Below are 26648 nucleotides of genomic sequence, written 5' to 3'. Positions count from 1 at the left end.
TATTTTCTAATGGGTGTTTTAATTGTATGGATTTCAATATGTTTTCTATTAATTGTTCAGCGCCCAGGAGCATGTTTACATGGATAGGCGCTATATAAATTTCCATTATTATTATTTCCATTATTAATGACTACCGAAGGTCATGGCCGCCGAGGTTAGGGAACGCCTCTGGGTATGACGATGGGTTTAGGTAAGGGGAGGAGTACGGATAAGGGTTTGGATTACAGTTAGGGTTAACGGTTTAGGGTTGATGACCAATTGTTAACATGCAAATATGTTAATGGCAGTGGACACTATTGGTAGTTACTCAAAATAATTGTCAGCATAAAACCTTACTTGGTATTGAGTAATGGAGAGCTGTTGATAATATAAAACATTGTGAGAAACGGCTCCCTCTGAAGTAACGTAGTTTTTGAGAAAAAAGTGATTTTCAATTTTTTTTATTTCAAGACCTCAGTTTTAGATTTTGAGGTCTCGAAATCAAGCATCGGAAAGCACACAATTTTGTGTGACAAGGGTTTGGTTTCTTTAATTATTATCTCGCACTTTAGACAACCAATTGACAACCAATTGACAGCAAATTTTCACAAGTTTGTTATTTTATGCATATGCAAATAAGTGAGAAGACTGGTCTTAGACAATTACCAATAGTGTCCAGTGTCTTTACAGGACTTTTCTTAACATTTCAGCAGATACATGTACGAACATCCCATACAAATATTGGGGAAAGATTGTTGTTTGGTTTTGTGATTCCTTTTAACACTCTTACATCATAAATCAAGATGACAAAGTAAAAGTGAATATTTTTGAATATGAATTTAATACTTTTTTTACACTGTACATTAAACTTGCATTTTAATGTAGATGCAACTTACTGGATTCATCTGCCATCATTCAATGTTCGTTTAATTTTTTTTATTAACAGTTTCTTACATTCATATAACAATATGATTAGGCTTTTGCTTACATCTTCATACATAAAAATCAGCAGTGGCTAACGAGGAAAAGTTTCTATTTTTAAGCAAAAATCAAATGTTTCTTGCAATCAAATGCCAGCAATTGCCTAAATATGTATACATACATGTAACAACAACCTTTTGTTTGTGTTATTCAGCAATTGCTTGCAGTGTTACAAGATCCCTAAATTGTATATGTAGCTAGACATCTCACTTGTTCGTGATTTTACAAACAATTCAGAGAAGATTTCATCATGTTAATGCCCGTTAAAAATTACCGGGCTCAGCCTAAAGGTGTACAAACCAAGAATTCATTGACAAGTAATATCCAATCCAACCTATCGTAAATTGTTTCGTTTCGAAAAACAAAGTGTTCGATCTCTTTTCCTTTTCAGTGCCTGTTGCCACATTCATACTATGCAGCCATAAAGTTTTCTTATTGCTCTACAGCTGTTATAACAGAAGTAATTTTGCAAAAACATAATCTAACAGGGAGGTTTCGCTGCACGTTACCTGAACAAATGCGTGAAGGTGTGTTGTTTCTAGGTGACGTCACCACTTTGGGCTTATTTCATGTCCACGTATGACGTCTGCACATACGTACCTGAAAAATTGTGACTTTGTGTATGCTAAAAATGTGAGATTTTCTGACTTTCACGTTCACTAACATGTACCTGCTCGTGTATTGTGCAGCTAAACCTCCCTATTAATAAAATAATCATCACATGCCTGAGACTTGTTTTGCTTAATTGTAGTGATAACAATAAATATATAAACTTATTACTCTCAGTATTTTCTTCTGACAACTAGATTTGTTACTTTCTTTGTATTTGTTTAAATTTATTTGGTCAACTAACCCCTCCCGCCCACCCCAAATATAAAAAGGTTATGTTTGGAAACAAGAAATAAATACCCCAAAAGCCTAATACATTTTTATGAAATGTGCAGATCTCCTGCGTCAGTGTTTTTGTTTAAAGAATGGTACATGTGTGTGTCAACAATATACAATTGTTGCACAATGTGACGGGGTCCATGGCGTTTTGTACACCCGAAGAGGGCAAATGACACCTGAGGCGATGCAGAGGGTGACATTTGCCACTGAGGGTGTACAAAACCAGTGCAATAATTGTTTTGTTATACCTCTGTCACATTGTTATGCCTCTTCTCGAAATTCTGTTGTCATCCTCAAACATTATTACGACGGAGTATTCATTGTTTAATTAAGCAGATGAACAAGAAACAATTCCTCACTGTTCCCTCGAACTCGCGAGTATTTCGTACACAACCATCCCTGGAAAGCCAACACTGGGAACGATCAAGGTGATTTACACCGGTGTACATCACTTTTCATGTTACCCGACCCCCGAGCCATGCATCATGCGTATTTGTTGCACGTCACGTGATTGGTTCTCAACCAATCAATCTTCACAGTTTGTTACCGAGGTATAACAATGTTATTTGTAATCCCATGATTAACGTTGCTCAAGTTATACAGTGATGCTACTGCTTTGTATTTCTGTGGAATACAGATTCCACTGCAAATGCTGGATGGGACTTTAGTATAAAGATAGAATGACGAAAACAACAAAAATTGATCAAATCATTTCTAGTTGCTTTGGCATCCATTTTCTTGCTACTTGGTAGTTGAGATTTGTCTAATAGCACAGGACGTTTTGGGGTAATTTTGACCAGAACTGCACTCACTTATTGATGACATTTGACAACAGTTTGACCATCACTCTGTACAGCCATTTTGGAAATTGTGTGGGACAAGCAATACTGCTTCTACTTATTAAACTCCACATTTACGCATGGCTAAATTCAAACATGAATAGCGCTTTATTAAGAACCCACAAGCATTGCTGGGCTAGCTTGAGAAAAAGCAATTAGTCAAAGCAATTTATATATTTGTAAGCAATTGCTTTTGCTTTTGCTCGGTGCCTGTGCTTATAAGTAATTGCTAGTATTTATGAATTTGGCCAATCGTCTCCCATATGTGACTCCTTTACTTGTCATTGTTTTCACAAAGTAGCACACACTGCTATACCAGCAAAAAATAACAATCAGAGAAAACGACCTCTGATGCAACACTTTCTAGAAAGCCACTTTGTGAGATGTGTGAGATTTTAACTTGCGTTCTTGTTTAGTGAAGTTTCCGTGCAAAACTTTGGATGCAGGCTATTGTCAATAAATAGAGTCATGGTTTTCATTGGTAACCACCAGTGTAATTCTAGATGGCTCATTGCTAAAGCGAGATACCAAGGAAAATCTTGCTGTTGCGTTTAATATTGACCACGCAACTAGTTTTAAAGTTGCGGTGTTGTGTTTTTTTCTTCTGAAAATGCGTATCATGCAACTCAATGGATCAGTATCTTTTCTAAACATTTCACATGAATTGATGAATGCTGACTAATAAGTATGGAATCTGCTCCATTATTTGAACGATGCAGGCCTCCTACCCCCATTGTCCGGAGTTTGGAATTACCAACCTTGCTTGCTGACTCATGACTACAGTTTGGAATAAGTATTGCTATTGATAGCGTCCATCATCGTTGGCACCTCTATTAATAAGCCATGAATAACGACTGTCAGGCGGTAAAGGTATTTCCTTTGTTTTTAAAATTTGTAGTGCTCTCGTTATAAAAGGGTTTTAAACGTTTTATTCGTAACATGCCGCCCAAATTACTGTGTTCTCGCTACTACATGAACCGTGCTCCTATAATCTATATTTTAATGCATTCAAATATGCATGGGGCATTTTGGGACAGGCAAAAAAACTTGTAACCAGTAATACGCGAGCTAGTAGTACCGGGAGTCAACTGTACATTCCTTTAGATTCCCTATAAGATTCCTCATGGAAAACAAGCCTTGATGTGTCTGCTGCAGTACTTTAGAAACATCTTTAGAATTTCCCAAAATGTAATAGAATAAATTGTCTATTGTATTTTGTATTATTGGAAATGTTTAATTGCAAAAATAATTCTTAGGGGGGGGGGGGGTGGGAATGCTTTAGTAAAATATATTTTGTTAAATTTGTACCTTTTAAGTACCCGAAACTTGATATAAATTTAAACCAACCATGCACAGCAAGAAAACATTGTGTTTTATCACAACATCTACACATGTTTCAAATAACATCGTGAGCTTAATTTCATGCTGCAACATGTGTTTCAGCCTTCGCAATCTGATCATAATTGCTTTCTTTACAAACATCAACTACTCAAAATGTTCAGTCCAATGTTTCTATAAATGCATAAAAACCTCTCCATAAATTGCTTAATATTGCAGGGAAACAAAATCATGGACTGCAGCGGTCGATAATGAACAAAAGCAGAGTTTTTCAGGTTTAATTATCTGTGGTCAACAAAAAAAAATTTCTGTACTAATGTCCCTCATCTAAATCGTACCGTGACAATTTGTGCCTTTGATGAAGCGTCAAATGTTTTGTTTGTCCTTCTTTCTTGCGCCAGCGGAACTTTGGACCAGTCAAAGTGAGAATACTGCATAGCTGACCTCCTTCTTCCACCTTTAATATCCGACAGCTGTTCAGAACTGTTTGGTATATAAAACAACAAATCATATTGGGAGAATAAACATACTTGTTGTTTAAAAACTCTAAAGGCTTTATATTAATTATGTTCTGTAGTTTTGTGTTTCTGTTATTGATGTAATTATCTGCACGATAACTGTAAAAGACATTGCCACTTACAGAAACAGGTCACTTTGTACTACTCATGCCAACTTGTGCCAACTTGTACATGAATATTTTACCATGACGGCATGACCCACTGTGGGACTTCTGTAGATGACGGAGGCACCACAAGCATATGGCCCTAGCAGTTTACTGGAGTCTTTACTGAAGGCAACAGACCCTAAAGGCATGACCTAACAAAGTGAATGGACCCTTCCCATGAAATATGCTCATTACATTCATGCATGCGTACAGACCCTGTTGGTTGGCAAACGCCATAGATTTGTGCACAGAGCAGTTGCGCGATCGCGTCTGCGTCACGCAGCCATTAGTCGTGTACAAAACAGCGCGATGTTCCCTCATTTTGCCAACCAAAACGTTAGTGCGCACGCGCTATGTGAAATTTCCATATTTCATGCGAAGGGTCTATTAAGTTGGCCCATTTGCCATCATTATTGTGGGGGGAAAAAGAAAAAATAGATAAAGGAAAGAATAAGATTCATGTATTTACTTTTCAATGTCTCTTTGAGTGATAGAATCTCCTGCCAGTGTGGTGTGGATTTTGGCTTTTGAAGCATTCATGGACCCTACTGCATCTGTGACTGCAGACTTAGACCTTCTTCCAAATGCTACACTATCTTTTGCTTGTTTCTTATCAGGTTTAAAGTGGCGTTCAGCTTCACTAGTCTCGCATCCATGAACCTCTACAAAGAACAATAGTTACATGCAAGTAAATAAATTTCATGGTTTAAACGATCCATAAGAAAAACACAAAATTGCATTTACTGCTTGAAAACTGTTGTTTCTGGCATAGCAAACTACATGTACAAAACTTTTACAATGTCTGTTTGCTGTTTTTCGGACCCTTAAATTGAGGTGCAAAAATTTGGTTGTTTCTGCTAAAACAAAACAATATTTAACAGAAAATTTAATTGAGGACTTCCTCTCCAAGGGAATTAATTAAGGGAATCAATATGTGGTGAAGAGGTTTTCAACTAGTGGTTTAATCCCAACGAGGCCTGGTTCTTGATAATTTTACCGAGATGAAGTCGAGGTAAATTATTAAGAACCAGGCCTCGGCAGGTTTAAACCACTAGTTGAAAACCGATTCAACACTCATTGATTCCCATTCATAAATACCTTTTTGGTCAAAAACATCATCACTTTTTGGTCAAAAAGTAAAACAAATGCAAAAATTATAATTGTTAAATGATTTCTTTCAACACAACACCCCTCCAGCTATGAAATGGTAAAGCCCTCCGCCACCCGGGTAAACAATTCCTTATAGGGGAATGCTGTGCGCGTCGCCCGTATCGCGTATTGTGGCACAACTGTTTCAGCCGTTGCTCTCGACCAATAGGAATGAAGAAACTTATAAGAGCAGGTGCAAGGTCGCGTGTCACGTCCATAAATAATAATAAACTACAGCATTTATAAGGCGCACTTTACTTAAAAGGAGAAACATTCAAAGGCGCCGGTCAAGTTTTGTCAAGATGTTGGAAAGCAAGCAAGAATAAGTGTGTTTTGAGTTTCTGCTGGAAGAGAGTGATGTTGTGTATTTGTCTGAGGTAATCCGGAAGTGAGTTCCAGAGTCTTGGTGCTATGTTGGAGTAAGCCCTGTCCCTATAACTGACCAGTCGATGAATAAACACTTTTTACCGGTCATAAACAAAGGTTTATACACACCCACGTGACGCGCTCTCCACCAATAGGAATAGCAAAACTGTCTGAGTTATGAATATTAATTATAATTTCAGTTCAGTTCAGTTCTTTTTAGAATATCTTTTCCACATACATCATACAAACTATACAATACATGTTTACGTGTACCTTATCCAGGTCAGATGTAGCAATACTATTTTCAATCATAAGTTATGACATAAACTGACACCAAGTTTGCCTTGAATCCCTTAAAAATCCAAATCAATCACAAAAATGTACCTTCTCTGTCAAGCAACTTGAGTGTTGGAATATTGAAGATAACAAACAGACGATAGTCATACTCTTGGGCAACAGGATTGTGGTATAAATCTGTAACAAAAGACACACATGATAGAAAGATGGTCCCATTTATGTAGTAGGTTTGTTAAGCACCTGATGTTCAATTAGTTGTCACACAACGGATAACTTTATTTGAAAGGAGTGTAGTCATGTCGTTTGAGTCCCTTTTTTTCACTAGTTTTCTAGAGACTGTATAAATACTTTAAAGCACTCCCATTTAAATTCACCTGGAAATAGAATTTGTTTGTTTCAAACATAAGGTATGTTTATGAACAGTAAAACAATTTTTTTAGTAATCGTTTGTCACGATTTATATGTTTAAAAAATAGATAAAGTTGTTTGGGGGGGGCGACTCCACCTACCCCTTTTGTGACGTCAATCGAGGCAGACCTTGCCTCGATCAAACATAGAGCCCCTCTCGAATTTGCGTGCAATGCGTAGAGTAAACACACGTGCAAAGTACATGTAAGTCTAAGTTGTGAGTTTGTACATTTAAAAAAATAATTTTTTTTCTTGCATTTTTCCGACAATGCTGACCAGGTGTAGTGCTGCTGGATGCAGCAAAACAACTAAAGATGGCATCTATTTCCTGCAGATCCCAAGTATAGGTGGTTGTGGGCCGCGAAAGTCAGACTCACAAAGACCAATAGTGGTCCGTCCGTCGTCTTTTTCAGCGCTGTGAAGCGAACACTTCAAGCCGTCGTGCTTTGAATTCGGAATACACCACACATTTGCCTAACGTGAAAAAAATTTGGTATTGTTTCAAGTTTGAGGGCATGTTTTTAGCTTGGGTCAAGCGTCACTATCTTGTGTTGGCACTGCATGCGATTCACTGTGCTGGGTAATCCGTAATCCGGATGGACCGTCCGCACAGCAGCCATACAGTGCGTGCAGTCTGCTCTGTGACCGTAGTTCTGTACGTAAGCATCATACCGATCAGGTATCCAGAGTGTACAGGGCCAGACTACACATTTTCTCTTTAAATATCGTGCCTCGATTGACGTCACGAACAGCGCCCTCTTGGGTCGGAACCTACTCTTAAATTTGTAAATAAAATAAGAACTAATTTTTTAGAACCTTAGTTAAATGTTTATTTACGTTCCACTCATCAAAACACATCTTAGTGACAAAAGCTTTATTTTGACAAAATACCGCTTCCAGGTGACTTAAGAGTACAAAAGAGAGAATTATATTCAGGTTTGAGTGGTGGAACAGCTCAAAACACATTGTAAGGTATGATTTGATGGATTAATAGGCCTATGTTGTTCTAGAGTAATTGGCATGGGTCAATGGCTTGGGAATGCGCTAGAATGTGCTATAGGGATCAAGGCAGATTTCTACACATGATATTCTACACGTGATAAAGTCAACATTTGTATAGTTACTTAGTGTGTGTAGAGCTTGCATCTTCTTCATTTCATTAACAGTCTCTTCAAGTTTAGAGAGCTGGTTGTTATGAAGCATCAGAACCTGGAGACAGCTAAGATGACCAATTGTCCCACTAATGCTCACTAACTCATTATCCTATCAAATAAAAAACATACATTTTATGTTAGAGAAATGTTTGAGAAGTTAAAGAGAACAAGGAAGAAGTAATATTTGGTGAAATGTATTTACAAATTAATACAGAAATACAGCTGACATTAGTCAGGTGGCTTAGCGAAACTACCGTTACACGGCGGACAAAAGCACCATTTTAGGAACAGGGCTTCCTAAGGGTCTATTAAAAAATATTAGCCGAGGAGCCCTCCGGAATTTTTATTTTATTTTATGTAAATCAGAAAATTTCAAAATGGCCGCCAAATATGACAAAATATATCTTTTCTTGAGTGCTGGGAGTCATAAAAACCTCAGGGTGGATGCTAAATAAGTGACTTAAAGGTAGTTGGACAATATAGGAGTACTAAAGCGTTTTTTTGCTTTTTAAATATCGCAGATACTCAACTTTCAATCACCACCCCCACCCCCCCCTAGTTTAACCCGATCAAATCTCACCCTCTTGGGGGCGGATCCAAACATCCTGATGACAGGGGGTTTCTGGCCTATCAGTTTTTAGTTTCACATAATCATAATGCTCACCATACACAGATTATAACCCCCATTTACAGGATATAATATATTTGTTAAAAACGATAATAATAACAATAACAATAACAATGACAATAACAATAACAATAACAATAACAATAACAATAACACTAACACTAACACTAACACTAACACTAACACTAACACTAACACTAACACTAACACTAACACTAACACTAACACTAACACTAACACTAACACTAACACTAACACTAACACTAACACTAACACTAACACTAACACTAACACTAACACTAACACTAACACTAACACTAACACTAACACTAACAATAACAATAACAATAACAATAACAATTGTTTGTAAAGTGCCAACTATTGTAAAAATTTTTTTTTATATATTTATTGTTTTCTTCTGGTTTTGTGGTGGAGCGGGAGGTCGATCATCCCCCGATCATGGACATTAGTGGTTGCGCACATCATGTATATATACATTCTTGACAAAGTTATCTTTCTCTGCCTGTATCCGAGCCCACAAGGTGCATAATTCAGCTACCATTGATTCATCTATGCACATGCGACCTGAAAAATAATCCAATGAGGATTGCCCATTCATCTGATGGCATTTGAGAGGCTGAAAATCTGTGGCTGGGAGATCTCCGCTGTTGGGAGGCCCTGATCATTCTGCTGGAAGTTCTCCGGGATATCTCTAACATTTTTGAGAAGGCATTCTTCTTGAAGTTGGTTCAGCAGCCAGTATCTGATCCTGAGAGCATCCATCACTAATAAAAACAACAGGTTTTCTGTGAGCCCAAACGCTCCACCTGAATCTTTTACAATCTTGTTCTTCTGCTCATGAGCTTGATCATAGGGATCACAGAGAATTAATTGTGGGTTGTCTTGGAAAGGACCAAGTGAAAAACTTCTCAAACTTATCATTGATAAGGCAAGGAGTTCATCTCTGATGCGGACAGCAGGCATCCTCCGTGAGTAGTTTACATGGTTCAAGGCAAAGAACCGCAGTGTGAGTTCATGCAAGACAATCAATATACATGAAGAGGGGAGGATTCTCTCTGTGAGCCCCGATGAAGATGAGAATGAGGTTTTTGTCTCATGATCGGGTCCAAGTACATGAAAGTATGGTTTCTCCTCTGCATATTATTGTTTCTTCAAGCTGTGGCAGACTCTTTATCTTTGGGGCCTCACTGAGCATGAAATCCTCACTCATGGAGATGTGCAGAGACAGGAGAGTGATATTGTGGGCTTGCCTATCGAGTTAGTGTGAGGGATGCCTTCAGATACAAGTCAGCCACACCAGATAATGCTACCTCTTAGAAAAATGTCGTCCGGTCCGGCAATAAACTTCAAGCAGAGACATCCCCAAGATTATTCCAAAGTGCCTTTTCTGTTAGCAGACCACCTACATGTACATGTGTGTTGTAGCATGCTTACTCTCGCAGGGTGAACACAGGTTGGTCAAAGTATTGACTGGATTTGTCATGGACTAAGACATTTTACAGTTTGTCTCTCAACATCCATTGCATGCTTGATCATAGCAGGAGTGGGGACTTCTCAAAGAATAGGAGAGTTTTTTGTTTTTTGAATGCTCTACCCATCTAAGCACCTCTCGAGTGGAAACATAACACGTATACAATCTGGCACCGTCTTTAAAATTATGGCTGGTACATTATAGGCCTAGCAGCTGTCGGGAAAGAGTGTGGTTTTCCTTTCCAGAAAGGTGGTATAACTGTGTACACCGTATGTTTTTTATTAGACTTAACAGTCCCTATACTTGAAAAAAAATGAGAACTCATTGAAGTCTCTGTGGTGTGAGATAGTACCGTTTGTTTGTTTGTTTAAAAATTGTGTTTTATCTAGATATTCAGATGATTCATGATTGTTTTATATTCACATTTAACCTGCAACCAGAAGTCTTCCCCTCAAACAAAACTTAAAAAAATAAAAATAAAAAAATAAAAAATAAAATTAAAAAGGTGATATTTTGTTATGTAGGCGGTCATTTCGAAATTTTGTGATTTACATAAATCAGCCCTGTGCCAAAAATGGTGCTTTTGTCCGCCGTGTAACGGTAACCTTGATATTTTACGCTAAGCCACCTGACTACATCCCATAACAATGTTTGATAAATAAATACAAAAACAATTTTGACCACAACTCAACAACGCTTGCTGTTGAGTTGCCAAATAGCCCAATGACGGTATTCTTTTCAGATAAATTTATGCGACATCAATTATGAGTGGTGTGTACACATTGCAATGGAAAGAGCACTGTTCTAAGGTAAAATTGTAAGAAAGACTCTATGCTAGAAGTGAGTCTCTAGCGGGATTTGTTATTTCACTAAGAATGGGTATAATCTTCAAACACTGCTGGTAATATTGATAGCAAAGTCTGATCAAGTTTGCTTTTTTTTGTTCCCTCAAATAAGTGTTTTCGGGGGAAATAAAAATTTATAAAATTTTTAATAGAGGGTACAAAATAATGTTACCACTACCCTTTTGGTCACCTGTCCCTTTAGAGCCTCTACACTGTACATCATCAATTTCTGAAATTCTTCATGCATGGGTAGTTTATGTAAAACAATTTTTTTTACTTTTTAGTGTTTAGCCGATGAAACTCCTGAGAAAAATTCAAATTGAACTAAAAAACAATATTATTTCTTATAAAACACATATTGACTGGCATAATTCGGTAACTAGTCTACATGTACGCGTCTAATACAACTCGGACCTGTGAGTGACCAGAAGTGGGAGCATACTTTCCTCTTCTGGTCACCCAAAGTCCCTCAGGGGAATAGATGTACACTAGTTAGGCCTACCTACATGTAATTGCCAGTAAATATGTGTAGAAGTTATCAAGTTTAAATACTATACAACATGACAATTCACCTGTAGGAAGAGATGAGAAATTCTGAGGTTGTCTTTCAAACAGGTAACATGTCGAAGTCTGTTGCCATTCAACCACAATTCATTCAGATGCTTGAAGCTTCCAAAACTACAAACTGTTTCAAGGTTCCTGTGTAATTGTACACAAATCATACTTTGTTAAAATCTGTTTCCTGACTATAATAAATTTGCTGACAAAACAAACAAATCTAAACTCTAGGCCACAGCCAAACAAAACCTACATGACATTACAGACGGGAGATTTTTGGGGACACTACATGTACATGTAGGTTGCAGCAGACAAGCCGTTTTTGCATTGGACTTTTGGGTCTGGTAACTTCCTGGTAAGTTAAGAGCTGTTCGCACTTGGATTAATTTGTGTCCAGTAGATTAACAGGGGCCTTTCTCAAACCTCGGCTTGGGCTCCGGCTCAGGCTAGGGCTCCGCACGCTGTGTACGCAGTGGAAACGCAGCTATGCTTTTAACCGGAAATGTTCGCAGCAGCGCGTATTGCGCGCGAAGTAAGTCACATGACAGTATTGTTAAGTTACCGGATTGGCACATTTGCATTGGAGTTCTTGTCCTTGTAAGTTAACATCGTTAAGTTACCGCGGCTCAAATCAGCCTGTTTAGTTAACAGTGTCGTGGTGGTTACTTACCAGCCCGGTAAGTTACCGACTGTTCCCACTTGGACTTAATGTCCGTAAGTTAGCAATATGCGGCGGTAAGTTAACCATTTTAAGTCCAATTATGCGAATACGGCTTAAGCCAACGTGCACTGTTCCAGACATGTAAATCTTTATAGACGTTGCCTGAACCAGACGAAAAACAGTGGCCAACGCAAGATATGGGCAAGCTTGTCCACAAAGTGTTGAATTCAAAACTCCATCTGGTTCACATTGGGAATGATAGTCACCCCATGTGCATTATCATGGATGCTTACCAGCACAGCTAGAATGAAATGGGCACGACCTTTTTAATGTGTCCATTCATTTATTCTCCCAATGCAAATTTAAAATCTATCTTTTTAATAAATGCATAAACAATAAACCATTGTGGGTATAACTTGTGCACAGTACACTCAATGTGTACAGCATTCATGTATACCCAGGAGTTTCAATTGTTTTTTTTCCATCACCAACGCCCAGCAAGCCAGTGCTCTTCTCATCATTTGACCTTATCGATCTAAATAATAGGAGGCTTCTGTAACCCAAGACCACACACCAGTTCAATACCAAGACCTTTTAAAATTATCACAGACATCTTTTTTTTCCTAAAGGCACAAATTAATTTTATTTTAGCCATGTAATTTTTGGAGTTGAAATGACAATACTGTCGAGGTATTATTGCTCAGACAACATTTCTTTAGGTTTAGTCATTTGTTTCCTTCGTTAAAGATCAAGGAAAGAAAGAATCACTTACTTGTGTGCAAGAAAAAGCTGCGTCACATCAAGATTTTTCCTCATCCCATTAGCCTCCATCTCCAGTTTAACCAGCTACAATTAAACATAAAAAAAACATTCTTTCTGTTTTTGTGTATAATTCTTCGGTATTCCTAGTTTTGTCCTGTCCCCTTTAGTTATTATAATCACTGCTTTTCCAGAATTCACTTTGTATTAAGTTCTCCTGGAATGCCCTGTATGCATCGGGTGACGACGTACATGTAGTGGGCGTTGGCTGCTTAGCTGTTTCATGTAGCGAGGACTGTTGGGTCATTTCTGTTCCTGTTTCCATTGAATTCAGTTGGAGTATTTTTTTTTAATCATCTCCCATAAATAACCATCTTGTTTACAACTATGTAGTTTTAAGCATAAACTTTCTTGATATTATAAACACATCTTCATTTGGTAAATTTGGCACGATGTTGTTTTCTTGTTGTTCCTGTTATTTAATGGCCGTTGAACCTACTCCCAACACTCGGTCCCCTTAGGCTCACAGCTTCGGAGTTAATTTCTTGTTAGATTCATTTTATTGCTACTCATTATATTTAGTATCTGTACCATTGCTTGGAATTGTTTGGTAGTAAACAAATTAATCCCCCTTGCTTCGCATTTATTGTCAGTTTATGTATTGTCTATCCCCCTTGCTTTGCATAGGCCTATATTTATTATTGGTTTATGTAATGTCTACAGCACCCCCTGGCCCCACAATGCCGCAGTAAGCCCCAGAAGGCTGCAGTAAGCCCCAGAATACTGAAGAATGATGCCCATGTGTATGGATGATAAAGAGTTCAATCTCCCGGCAACTACTGTAAGTTTATTATAAGTAATTTCGCTGTTGTGAGTTAATGCTGGATTTGTCTTTCAAGTGTTTAATGTTTAAGTTTCACCCTAGATCAGTTCCCAGTTATTGCTCGTAATATTGCTGTACCTCGTTTTGCATTTAAAGTTGTTTTAATTTGACTGATATGGTTCACTCTAGAGTCTAAGTCTCCCTCAAAGTGTTTAATAATTTGCATTTTCGTTTTATTTAATAAGGTATTCATAAATAACTCAGACAGTTTCGCTATTCCTATTGGCGGAGAGTGCGTCACGTGGGGGTGTTTAAACGGTTGATAATGACCAGCTGGACTCTGTTTAAAACCGGTTAGTCTTAGTGCAAGACGCTTCTTGATATGGGCGATGCGGGCGCTGTCGGCGAGTTGGCCGCGCTGTGTGTGAAAGGAAAACGAAAACGTCTTGCACCAAGAATATACGCGCACGAAGGAATCTGGAAACTGTCGGAAATAGGCGTCTCAGTCATAACAGTGCAACACACGGACATACAGAGCTCAAGCACGTCGGAAACGGATAAGTTTTACACAGTTTCTTACTTTATCACGCCTTTAACCAAAAAGGCATTTATGAATGGGAATAAAAGAGTAGTGACTCGTTCTTTAACAGCCGTTTAAAACCTTGCAGGGTCGTTGCCGTGCGATAAAGGCCCTCGCCTTCAGCTCAGGCCTTTAATCACCTGGCAATTACGACCCTGCCTGTTTAAATGGCCGTTAAAGAACTCATCGCTACCCTTTTATTCCCTTATTTATATACATGTATTTATTATTTATAGTTTCACCTGCGTCAATTAGCACAGGGTTTTCCACACGCAGTTTTGTCCGGGGCGCTGCGGGGACAAAATTCTCCAAATTCTTCAGAAAAAACTTCAAGACACAAACCACCGTTTCAATGCGCTATATAGACCTTTTTATATGTAGTGTGCAGCGACTGGTACCCAGATGTCGGCTATTTTGCAACGGCATTTCACGCGCATTTTTCTCTGTGTCGCAGGGCATCCTGACTACATTTTGACAATCAGCGTGGTGTTTAGACTTTAGTCTGTGATCGTGCGTTTTTTTTGTCCTGATTAAGGAAGTTGGAGCGTGATAGCAAATCTATTGGGGAATTCCGTGTGGCTGATGCAGAGAAATTACAGCACTCTCAGATTGAAATCAAGTTTACGTGGTATTAGGAGACCGATCAGAGATCAAAAAATACCCGGACGCAAATCTGGATCTCAATTTTTTTTCTTCAGGCGATCGTACACAAAGCGGATTTTTAGTTCAGGATCAGTGGTTTTGTTTGTGCTGATCAAGTGACCTCATCTCCAGATTTACTCGCACATAATTCTATCTGCACCTGACACAAATTCCTGTTGCCTATATCAACCCATGCGCTCACATGCAGTGCATACATTTTCAACTGTTTGAAGGCTGCACTTTTCAAGGAAGAAGGCTAAGAAGAAACCCCTATACTTGTCTTTAATGTAGACATATTATTAACTACGTTTATCAAAAATTTGATAAAGTCTGCAGTTAATCAAAGATTTTATTTCTTTTTTATTTTCAACCAAAATAGGCTATTTTTTTTTTTTTTGTGTCCCATATTGGCACGCCACAGAATCCCAAGTATCTGGGATTCTGGCGTGTCAATTTTTTGAAAAATACAATATTTTAGGTGAAAAGAAATATTTGCAGACTAACAAATTGCAGACTAATAAATTATGATAAACGTAATAAATACACTTTAAAGAGAAAAATAGCAGTGGGTTTCTTATCTCCTGAAACCAAACATAGCTGGTCTGAAATGGGGAAAAACAGAATGTTTTAAAGTGTTTGTGCTTAATGGGGGATGAAGGTGTTGTACTGTCATGGCTTGTGATATCAGGATTCTAATCAAGTAGCCATACAATGTAGGTCTTATATCACAAAAATGTATGATTAGGGCCTAATAGAATGAGATTTATGATTTATTTCGCACGCCATAGTCCATACTAGCTTCCAAATATTCAATAAAATACCAACCAAAAAGTAATGAAAACATATGACGTCGCTCTAAAATGTCGTGCATGCATTTAGGGGGGAGATAGGCGGAAGAGTTGGGACATGCCATTTTTTACATTTTGCATCATTCTGCAGAGATGAACTGCAGGATCCCCTAACTAAATGCTTTAAGTAAAGCTTTTAAAGTGTGTTGACTTACTTAGTATAACATAATAATTGAACCAACTGCTATTGTTTATTCATGGGAGATGCTTAAAAAGAAAAGGGCGAAGTGGCTCAACTCTCCAGGACTATGGGTAAGTTGAGCCACCAGTGTGGGTAAGTTGAACCACCACAATAATCAATGGGACTTTGGAAATCAGAAAATAATTTTCTGAAATTGGTTTATCCATGGTAAAAGTGAAACTCATAATTGTTATAATACTTTGATCCAAACTGGCATTTTAAAACTATTCCCGACAACTTTTTTAATGAATTCTGAAAAATTATATTTTATCACGTGGCTATTTCCTATGTTCAACTCTCCCAATCGCTCAACTCTCCTACATGTATGTATGTGACTTGATTTTGATTTCTAACCATCGAATGAGATCCAATTAAAATTACCATAATAAACAACAATATTTAGGCTTTAGACACATTATCACTAATTTCATCGCTAAACACGTAAGTAATAGAAAGGGTCTTATTTCCAAAATTCACTTTTTAGTGGAATTTAGATACTGCCCACTTTCAGCACTTAGGCCTATCTCTCACATTCTCTGTTGTAGCCAAAAAGACAGTTTGGTATACATGTACACTACCAACATAGGGCAGATGGACTCAACCACTCTATGGGATAGTGGTGATTTGGGGGGTGGGTCAACTTTCCGTATCATGGCGCCACCACTTTATCATACAAAATGAAATAATACAGATCTAATTGACCTCAATGAGATATCCTTTTTTGTAAAAATTAGTGAAAAAGTGGTGGCGTGATACGGAAAGTTATCCGGCTCAACTCTCCTGCATCTCCCCTATCTCTCACAACCTAAGACCAAAACTTTTAAGGTTTCAACACCTGATGAAGTGCAAGTGTCATCGTAAAAAGGTTGGATAGATGATTTAAAAAAATATATAAATTATTAGTTTTTGATTGTAAACAAATTTCCTGTTATTCCATTCTACTAAAAACCCACAGTGACACCAGGATATAAATATACTCTGATCGTCTTCTGGAGAAAGTGGACTCTTCTGACTGATCACCAAGTCTGATGCTGCATGCTGTTTAATCTAGACATGGTGTTAGTGTTACTGCAAACCTTTCCATATATTGCGTTACATGTACCACTGTAAATGGTGGAATATCTCTCGCAAATTAAGACCAAAACTAAACTTTTAACTAAGATTTCAACACGATAAAGTGCAAAGTCAAAGTGTCTTGCTTCTATCTATCCTATATCCTCCTCTTACCAGTTTTTACGGTACATGTATATATGCCTTTTTCTTTGAATTGGGAAAAAAATAATGATGCCATATATCAACCGATGCCCTAATTATCTTCATTTTGTTTATATGAAGTATGCAAACATAAATTAAAACTTGATGGACATTGAAATTTTCACACCACACACCGATCTTCAATGACTTCAACTGGTCCCATTTGTTTTGAGTTTTTCCTGTTTTCAAGGCAAACGAGAAAGAATGGTTTCCCGGTGAAGCCATACGTGGAAGAAATATCTGCAGTGACTGCAAGTGTTCCGTGAGACTCTGTGTATGACTCTATAGCCAGCAGTTGTCAGCTCATTTTGTTCACAATATTTTTTATGACATTTTAAAAATTACCATGGTAATTTGCAAAAATAAAAAATAAAAAAAATTAAACAAAAAGTGTGAATAGTTATTGGTTTTTAAATCCTATTTTTTTTTAATTATAAAATAATTTCCCCTGAAAGCCATTATACTTCCGGTAAACAGTATTGACCAAAGGCCCACACTTTGTGTATCACAACTTATATTATAAAATAACAAACCTGTGAAAATTTAGGCTCAATCGGTCATCGGAATCGGGAGAAAATAACGGGAAAACCCACTCTTTGTTTCCGCACGTTTCGCCGTGTCATGAGATGTGTTTAAAATAAATCCGTAATTCTCGCTATCGAGCATTGATATTGTTTTAATGTTTTCTCAAAAAGTAATGCATTTCATGGAACAATACTTCAAGAGAAGTCTTTCACCATGACCTTATTCTGTAAACCCTGTTAATTACTTGTAAATCTGTGACCTTTTTTTCCCCCTGTACCGAACGTGTATAATGGCTTTAATATTTATAATAAAGCATAAAAATAATAAGTGATAATTGAATCACCAAGCTAATGTTTAAATTTTAATATTTATAATATTGATACGAGGGTTAAATAAACAATATAACAACAAAAATGAAAATAATATAAGGCACATGTAGGGCCTATGGCTTCTTTAAGCCTCTGTATTTTTTCCCCAGAATGCTCAGCAGAATGTTCAGTCACATGATTTGATCATCGTGATTTGTGAATTGAAATAGTGTTTGATGAAACTTTTTCGGTGGTCAATATTTTTTATATGGCCTCAACATTATGACATATTTTTGTACCTTGTAGAAATGCCTAAAATACAAAACTGTTTGCATTTACAACTGGTTAATTGCACTTGTAATACAAGTGCAAATAACCAGTAGAGCCAGTAGGGACACCTTGAAAACAGGACCTCAAGAGTCCTACGATAAAGGTTGCTTGGCTTGGTTAGTAGAGATGATTTTAAAACAAACAAATAGTTAGATTGTGAACATTTTCCCTGTATCCTACTGCTTTACTGGAAGTGGAAACCCATATGACACCAGGATTACAATACAATAGTCTCAAAAGCACCATCTTTAGAAAAGCCGCAGCTAACTACTGTAGCCAACTGTAGCCTAATTGCCATAAAGCGCCCATGGAGAGACGACGGAGTGAACTGGCCCTTAGTAACGTAAACAACAACGTCACTTTACAAGTGTTTTGTGGTATGTGTGGAGGTAGAAAACTAATTTATAATTTTATAATGTTAATCACTATCCAGTTGGGTTTTAAAAATGCAGTGCACATGTATTAGCATCAGTACATGAATCAGGGAAACATTTTATCGAATTCATTTAAGAGTGCCCACTAATAATTACCGTGTCGGCGGAAACAGCATTCCCAATGCTCTTTTCATCTTGAAAAACGGCCAATTTATGTATCGACATTTTGTGACAATCGGCCCGGCCTGAAATAGCGCCCTCTTTAGGATTAACCCTGCCTAGCTCACTATTACATATACATTAGACGTGTGGACAAGTCGCAGTTGCCACATTCCCCTGGCGGACACAAACCCCTAGCCATAAGGGGAGGGGGAGGGTGGGGGCGGCACTCCTAGGAGATACGGTGCCCCCCGGGGACAAAATTCCCGGTGACACTGGCGCGCACAGTCCCGGGTTGGGGTTGGGGGTTCGTACTGTACCTATTAGGTCTTCCAAACATCAGCCATCCCTGCACCATCAGAGCAATGCAGCCTCTGCATGGCAATATTGTCCTTTTAAATTCTTTCCTTCTTTTCCTGCACCTGTAAAAAGTGCACCTTTAATCTTTTCTTTTGGCACCTTATCCACCCCGGGGTGGGGGGGGGCGGGTTCGTACTGTACCTATTAGGTCTTCCAAACATCAGCCATCCCTGCCATCAGAGCAATGCAGCCTCTGCATGGCAATATTATTTGTCCTTCAAATTCTTTCCTTCTTTTCCTGCACCTGTAAAAAGTGCACCTTTAATCTTTTCTTTTGGCACCTATCCACCTAGCTGTTGACGTCACTTTCCCACCATCCCAGTTTAGCCCAAATGGGGCTGTTAAGGGATTAAAGTACAAGTACCAAATGTACTGACTCGGTGCATGGGCGTGTCCCCTCGGGTGGGGGTGGGCGGATTGTGTCCGTCGGGACAACTCGTCCGTTCAGACAACTTGACGACGGTTGTCATACAACTCGACCGTTCGAACAACTCGATTGTGGAGACAACTCGACCGTTCGGACAACTCGACGGTTAATCTCGAAATCTCGACCGTTCTGAAGGAGGGGGCGGAGACCGTTTATTATGTTTACTACTGACTTGGCGCATATGGGCGTGCCCTGCGGGTTTGTCGAAATCACACCTGCTTGAGCTTCCTCCGGAGGGGGTTACCCAATTTTTCACAACATTTTAGAAATGCAGGATTTATACAGAAAATTCGTGTAAAAAGTGTGTACTGTAACGGAGGTCGACCGTTCAACCAGCTGTCGAGTTGTCCCAAAGTCGAGCTGACTGAACCGTCGAGTTGTCTACTCCAACCGATGGGTTTTCCCAACAGACGAGTTGTCTTATGACATAAGTTATGTAGACTACGGAGAGATCGAGGAGGCCGGCCGACCGGCTGCGTGTTGACAGTCTACATATGTACGTACCTAGCCGTACGAGAGCTTGACAGTTTGGCTGCTCAGACTCTCTGGAATCGACCCAGTGAATGACACTTATTTCTCTATGTACCATGGAATAATGGGAATGTCCATTGCGCAGTCCATGTAAGTAAGTGATTTTGTTCATTATTGATTGATTGATGGTTTCGTCTTCTTTCTCGTCCGGCCTCATGTCGCCCGCAAAGAGCTATCTCATGATCTTCTCTAACTACTACTACTGTACTAGTACTATATCCTCTGCTTACCAGTTATCACGCTATTATGCCTTTTTCTTTGAATTGGGAAAAAATAATGATGCCATATATCAACCGATGCCCTAATTATCTTCATTTGTTAATACGAAGTATGCAAACATATATTACAACTTAATGGACATTGAAATGTTCACACCACACACCGATCTTGGATGACTTCAACTGGCCCCATTTGTTTTGAGTTTTTCCTGTTTTCACGGCAAACGAGAAAGTATGGTTTCCCGGTGAAGCCATACATGGAAGAAACATCTGCAGTGACTACAAGTGTTCTTTGAGACTCTGTGTATGACTGTATAGCCAGCAGTTGCCTTCATTTTATTCAAAATATTTTTTTATTAAATTTTTAAAATTACCATGGTAACTTGCAAAAAATAAAAAAAATAAAAAAAATATAACAAGTGTGAATAATTACTGGCTTCAAAATCTGATTTCTATTTTTTTTTTTCCTATTTTTTTTCTTAATATTTATAATAAAGCGTATAAATAAACAGTGGTAATTGAATCAACAAGCTGATGTTTAAATTTTTAATATAAATAATAGTATTGATACGAGGGTTACAAAATAAAAATCTCTGAAAATGATATAAGGCACATGGCTTCTTTAAGCCTCGGTTTTTTTTTTCAAGAATGCTCAGCAAAACATTCAGTAACATGATTTTGATCATTATGAATTGTGAATTGAAATAGCGTTTGATGAAACTTTTTCGGTGGGCAAATATTTTTATATGGCCTCAACATTTTGACATATTTGTGTACCTTGTAGAAATGCCTAAAATACCAAACTTTTTGCATTTACAAGTGCAAATATCCAGTGGAGCCTTACGTGTTTCTAAGTTTTTGTCAAGGGAGAGGAGACTCTTTGCTTGGCGAATAAAACCACACAATTTTTATCTTGGGACTGTTTACATCACGCACAGAGAGGTAAAAGATTTGCCACGATATTAGGGACACCTCGAAAACAGGACCTCCTACGATATAGTGTAAACAAAGATAAGATGGAACTAAATAAATTACGAGACTGAGTGTCACTTTCACTGTGTGTTGTTGATGCCATCTTTGTGTTTGTAGTTGTTAGAACGATAGTCCTCCTCCCGACACGGCAAGGAGGGTTACGTTATAATAAATCGCAACTATCATCTTTGTATTGTAGCTTTATTAATTTAAATTGTGCTTTTTGTTGGCCACGTCATGGGCAATGCCCATACCATGGAATCCCCAGCATGGATGTTTTGGGTGGATTCGTTTAGCTTCCCTGGGTCGACCCGGACTGCCCCCGGTCTGGTGCGTTCAAATAGCTTTGACAACATTCCAGGGGCTCACCCGGGTCAGCTACGAGAGGGCGAGTGTGATCGTACGATTAGCTCTTGTCAGGGGCTCACCCGATCCGAGTGAGCACTGTCGGGTACCCAGGGAAGCTAAACGAACGCACCCATAGTTTAGTGATGCCATGGCGCTACTCCTAGAACTATCTATGCGGTTTCGTTCTGCTATCATCATGAATATGATCATGGGCTATCGTCTATCATAACCTCATAGTCATAACTAGGACCTTTAGGTTTACATCTCTTCCTCTGCTTGTTTCTGATTCTTTTATAAAGTTTTAATTTTGTTAACGCAAATCTCTTTTCTTTTCTTTTTTAATCTCGCCAATTATTGGGCTCTATATGTGTCCTTAGAACTCTCATTGAGTTGACTCGGGGGACGTCCAGATAATCCACTCCGCAACCTCAAAAATTGTTAAAAATGATAAATTCTTACCGTAACTCAGTCTGTAACTACTCCGTTTTACCACTACACTACAAATGCCGATTGTCCTCGACGGCATTGGGTATTTTTTCTTTCCAGGACGAATGTGTGCAGATAATTCTCCACATTTGTCCTGGGAAAAAAATACGCGCATGGTCGGGGACAACCGGCGCTTGAAGTGTTGTGGTAAAACGGAGTAGTTAGAGACTGAATTAAGGTGAGAATTTATGATTTGTAAATTTTTTTGAGGTTGCGGAGTGGATTATCTGGACGTCCCCCGAGTCAATGAGAGTTCAAAGGACACATAGAGCCTAATTTTGGTGAGATTAAAAAAGAAAAGAAAAGAGATTTGCCGTGAGAAATGTAAACCTATGAGGTTATGGGAGACGATAGCGGAACGAAACCGCATAGTTATAGGAGTACCATGGCGCTAGCCCACCTGTTACTCCTAGAACTATGCAGTTTCGTTCTGCTATCGTCTCCCGTTACGGAACAAGGCCGCACAGTTCTAGGAGTATCCACCTGTGACCTTGTTGAGCTGTTAATGGCTCTCTTACTTTATAGCATGTTTATAGTTTACACGCATCGGTCTCATCACAGTCAATGACAGTGGCCTAGTTGCGATAACGTAACCTTCCTCCTGATAAAAGAGCAAAAGGTGGGCGCATTACCATCAAGGCATAGTTTCTAGAAGTAGGCGCCGGGCTACCATGATGGCGCATATATATTTAATGTTATTTGACAAATCATCCTTACCCAAGTGCGGTGTCATTTGAGTGCACTTCTAGTGCTGTTCTGGTGCAGCTATTTTTTTAAATTGGTGTACACCAAAACTGCACCACACTCTGTTTTTGGCATTTTGGTGTTCTTTTGGCGGAACATACATGTGAAAATTGGTACATATTGGTACAGTTTTGGTGTGTTCCAATTATGTAAATTAGCACAAATTTAGCACAAATTTTTCACCGGTGGTTCAATTTTTGGTGCTTTTGGTGCAGTTTTGTTACGTTTCATTTCAATTATTTAAATTAGCACCAACTTGGCACCAGGAATTAGGTGCAAAATTGGTGTTGATTTGTTGCAGCTAGTTTGGGTGCATTCCAATTATTTAAATTAGCACCAATTGTGCACCAGGGATGTCTTTTGAAATTTGTGGTAATTTATTGGTGCAGTAACTTGGTGGCATTTTGGTGCAGCAGGGTTTTCCAGTGTTTTTCCACGAATTTGATTTCGATACCTCAAGTTTAGAACTTGAGATCTCGAAATCAACCATCAAAACGCACACAACTTCGTGTGACAAGGGTATTTTTTCTTTCATTATTATCTCGCAAGTTCGATGACCGATTGAGCTCAAATTTTCACAGGTTTGTTATTTTATATGCATTTATGTTGAGATACACCAACTATGAAGGCTAGTCCTTGACAATTACCAATAGTGTCCACTGCCTTTAATTCGTTTTAAATTTAAAGTACAGGATCAAACTCACATTAAACATAAACTTGCAGAACAAAATGCAAAGGGTTTATTTCATTCAAAGTGTTCAAATCAGAACGGTTCACCAACAATTTGTTTTTAAAGTAGCAGTCTAGGCTATACTTCATCCTCTCAGTGAAATAAGGTGTAGGTAAATTTATGTGTAGAGAACGGTGCACCAAAAGTGCACCAGAACTGCACCAAAGTTGGGTAAGGGAAGTGTCATCAATCCATCATTTATGTAATACTAAAAAAAGATGACTGACAGTCATTTGGAATGAAAATCGACACACAGTATGTGGTTTTGTAGCTTGATTCCTGAGAGTCATTTGACAAGTTAGTTGAATCTTCATTCATTCATTCATTCAGCCGATGCGAATTAACTGGAAAGCAAGGTCAGTAAGGTTTCTTTTCTGTGCGACCTTTGCTGTTAAAAGGTTTGTTCTGGACTAGACCAGGGCGCTGTAGGGTCATTCCGTGTCAAATCACCCAATAGGTTAAACCCTACCCTCTTCAAATTGGCTCAAATTTGGTTTGTGGGGTAATCGTGGCTCAACAAGCTCAAATTTAAAATTTCAGCTCCATCCGATAAACGGTTTTCGCGCTAAGGCATGCTCTTTCTTGTTGATTTCGGTCAAAATGCCCTGACCTCTGACATGCAAACGACCATAAATTGGTAACCTTTGGGTCAAATTGGTTGAAACCCTAGGCTTTGAAGTGATGATATTAGAAATGTTGTGGGCTGGGTGGTGGTGGGGGGGGGATTCATGGTTTCTAAGATCTTCTAAAGAATTATAGGCTAGTGAATAAGTCGTAAATTACAAAACAAATTAATCAAACATTTCAATTTCTGACTCTTTCTGTTTGGGCGTAATCACTTCAAAGTTTCACCCAAAAGATACTTGTAAATCAAAAAGTAGGCCTACATTTTGAGTAAATGCAAAAAACATGCGCCACTCTCGTCCAAACAAATGGAAAACATTTTTTAAAACCTACAGTGGGGCACATAAGTGTAGGCCCCCTAACACTTTTAACAGAAGTGAACAACAATTGTTGGGATCTAGTTGGGGCCTCATGTTCACCTGTATTTACCTGCATTCAAGTCAGGCTCTAAAATAAGACTAAAAAGCCTTTTCATGCTCACCCCAAGAATAAAAATACCACTGCACAATACCTAATTATAAATGTAGGCCCTACATATTTGGCAAACATTGTACTGTATAAAGACTAGAGTTAAATGCATTTGTAAACAAAACCAGACAGCTGATTATTAAACTCTACATGTACCATGCAATTGTGAACTTAATATGTATTTCTTGGAGTAAAAACCGTCAAACTTGGACTTAAAGGCAGTGGACACTAATTGGTAATTGTCAAAGACTAGTCTTCACAGTTGGTGTATCTCAACATATAAATGCATACAATAACAAACCTGTGAAAATTTGAGCTCAATCGGTCATCGAACTTGCGAGATAACAATGAAAGAAAAAAACACCCATGTCACACGAAGTTGTGTGCGTTTAGATGGTTGATTTCGAGACCTCAAGTTCTAAATCTGAGGTCTCAAAATCAAATTTGTGGAAAATTACTCTAAAAAACTATGGCACTTTCAGAGGGAGCCGTTTCTCACAATGTTTTATACCATCAACCTCTCCCCATTACTCGTCACCAAGAAAGGTTTTATGCTAAATATTTTTTTGAGTAATTACCAAAAGTGTCCACTGCCTTTGAAGCTGCTGACTGATCGGTGCTAAGGTGCTTATAAATAGCTGAGCTACATGTAGGATGTAGGTTCCAGCTGTTAAAGACTATGTACTTGATGTACTGTGGCTGGCTGTGAAGCTTCCTTTCCTTAGCCTATATCCAGTGGATTTTGTGCTCTTGGTTTCTGAACCCTCTGTCTATGCCCTCATCAGGTCTATGCTGGTGTCTTTCATCTCAAATAAGATGTAATCTTTGTCCATGTCATTTGGATCATGTATCCCCAAAATCTCCTGTATACCAAGGATGATAGATTTACCTTGTTCAAACAATCGATATTTATAAGGACAATCAGTAAGTGAAGGGATTATCTTTGTTGCTCTTCTTATACTTTTTCGAGCCTCTTGATATTCCTTGCTGAGGAAAGGGCTCCAAACACAATTTGCATACTCGAGGTGTGGCCTTATTAATGTTTTTTATAGAGGAACAAACATTATCCACGCCCTTAATGTGAACGTGCGCTTAAATTCAAGTATGTTATTGGCTCTGTGTGCTATCTTCCCAACGCGGTTGCTGCATTTCAGTTTAAGGTCAGCTGTCTTGTCCTTTTAACATGATGTATTCTTCCTTTTTATGGCCTTAGTGCATACCAGTTGCTAAGGTTGTCAAAATATATATCTGTAGTGTTTCACACCGTCATTACTTCTAATAATGTACATTTGAGTACAACCTTGGTGTTTGGGAACATCTTTACATGCCCCTTTAGATTGGACCTAGGATGCTACCTTGAGGGATGTTGCTCAACATGTTGGTCCAAGAAAACTTAGCTCCATTCGCAACCACACATTGTTTTGTGTTTGACAGGAAACTTTGGATTGTAGCTTTTTAATAAGACGTTGATGGGGAACTGAATAAAAAGTCCAAGTATGCAACATATCCTCCCTCTTTATCTATCATGCTTCAAGTCCATATGTGTCTAAAACTTCTTGAAGCTGTGTTGTTACACAGGATCTGCCTGAGCAAAAACCACAGTGGGGTGTTTACTTAGTAAGTGTAGATCAAGGCACTGCATAATCTGGTCTCTCTGGATGGATTCCTGTTACGCAGACCTGTTAATGCCTTATATTAACTCAATGCGCC

At 38.4% G+C, this 26648-nt stretch overlaps 2 protein-coding genes across 6 annotated transcripts in view; one reads left to right on the top strand and one right to left on the bottom strand.

The window, feature by feature from the left end:
• Positions 1 to 801: 801 nt before the first annotated feature.
• LOC139942974 (leucine-rich repeat-containing protein 72-like) lies at positions 802 to 19121 on the bottom strand. Its single transcript, XM_071939793.1, has 7 exons — positions 19028 to 19121; positions 13020 to 13093; positions 11601 to 11727; positions 8034 to 8172; positions 6589 to 6678; positions 5159 to 5351; positions 802 to 4508 (listed from the first exon to the last, which is right to left on the bottom strand). Exons 1-7 carry the CDS (start codon positions 19094 to 19096, stop codon positions 4349 to 4351), a joined length of 852 nt encoding a protein of 283 aa, XP_071795894.1. The 5' UTR covers positions 19097 to 19121; the 3' UTR covers positions 802 to 4348.
• An 815-nt stretch (positions 19122 to 19936) lies between these two features.
• Positions 19937 to 26648, top strand: part of LOC139943324 (uncharacterized) — a 55237-nt gene continuing 48525 nt past the window's right edge. For 4 of the 5 annotated variants that reach the window (XR_011786800.1, XM_071940153.1, XM_071940154.1 and 1 more), the window contains exon 1: positions 19937 to 20442. The gene's annotated coding sequence lies outside the window, so the exon portion shown is untranslated. The remainder of the gene's footprint in view (positions 20443 to 26648) is intronic. The other variant, XM_071940152.1, reaches the window with a different exon arrangement.

The sequence above is a fragment of the Asterias amurensis genome, chromosome 10 (assembly GCF_032118995.1).
Source record: "Asterias amurensis chromosome 10, ASM3211899v1".
Taxonomy (NCBI): domain Eukaryota; kingdom Metazoa; phylum Echinodermata; class Asteroidea; order Forcipulatida; family Asteriidae; genus Asterias; species Asterias amurensis.
Note: the sequence above shows the minus strand (reverse complement) of the source record. Positions and strands in the feature narration are given on the sequence as shown.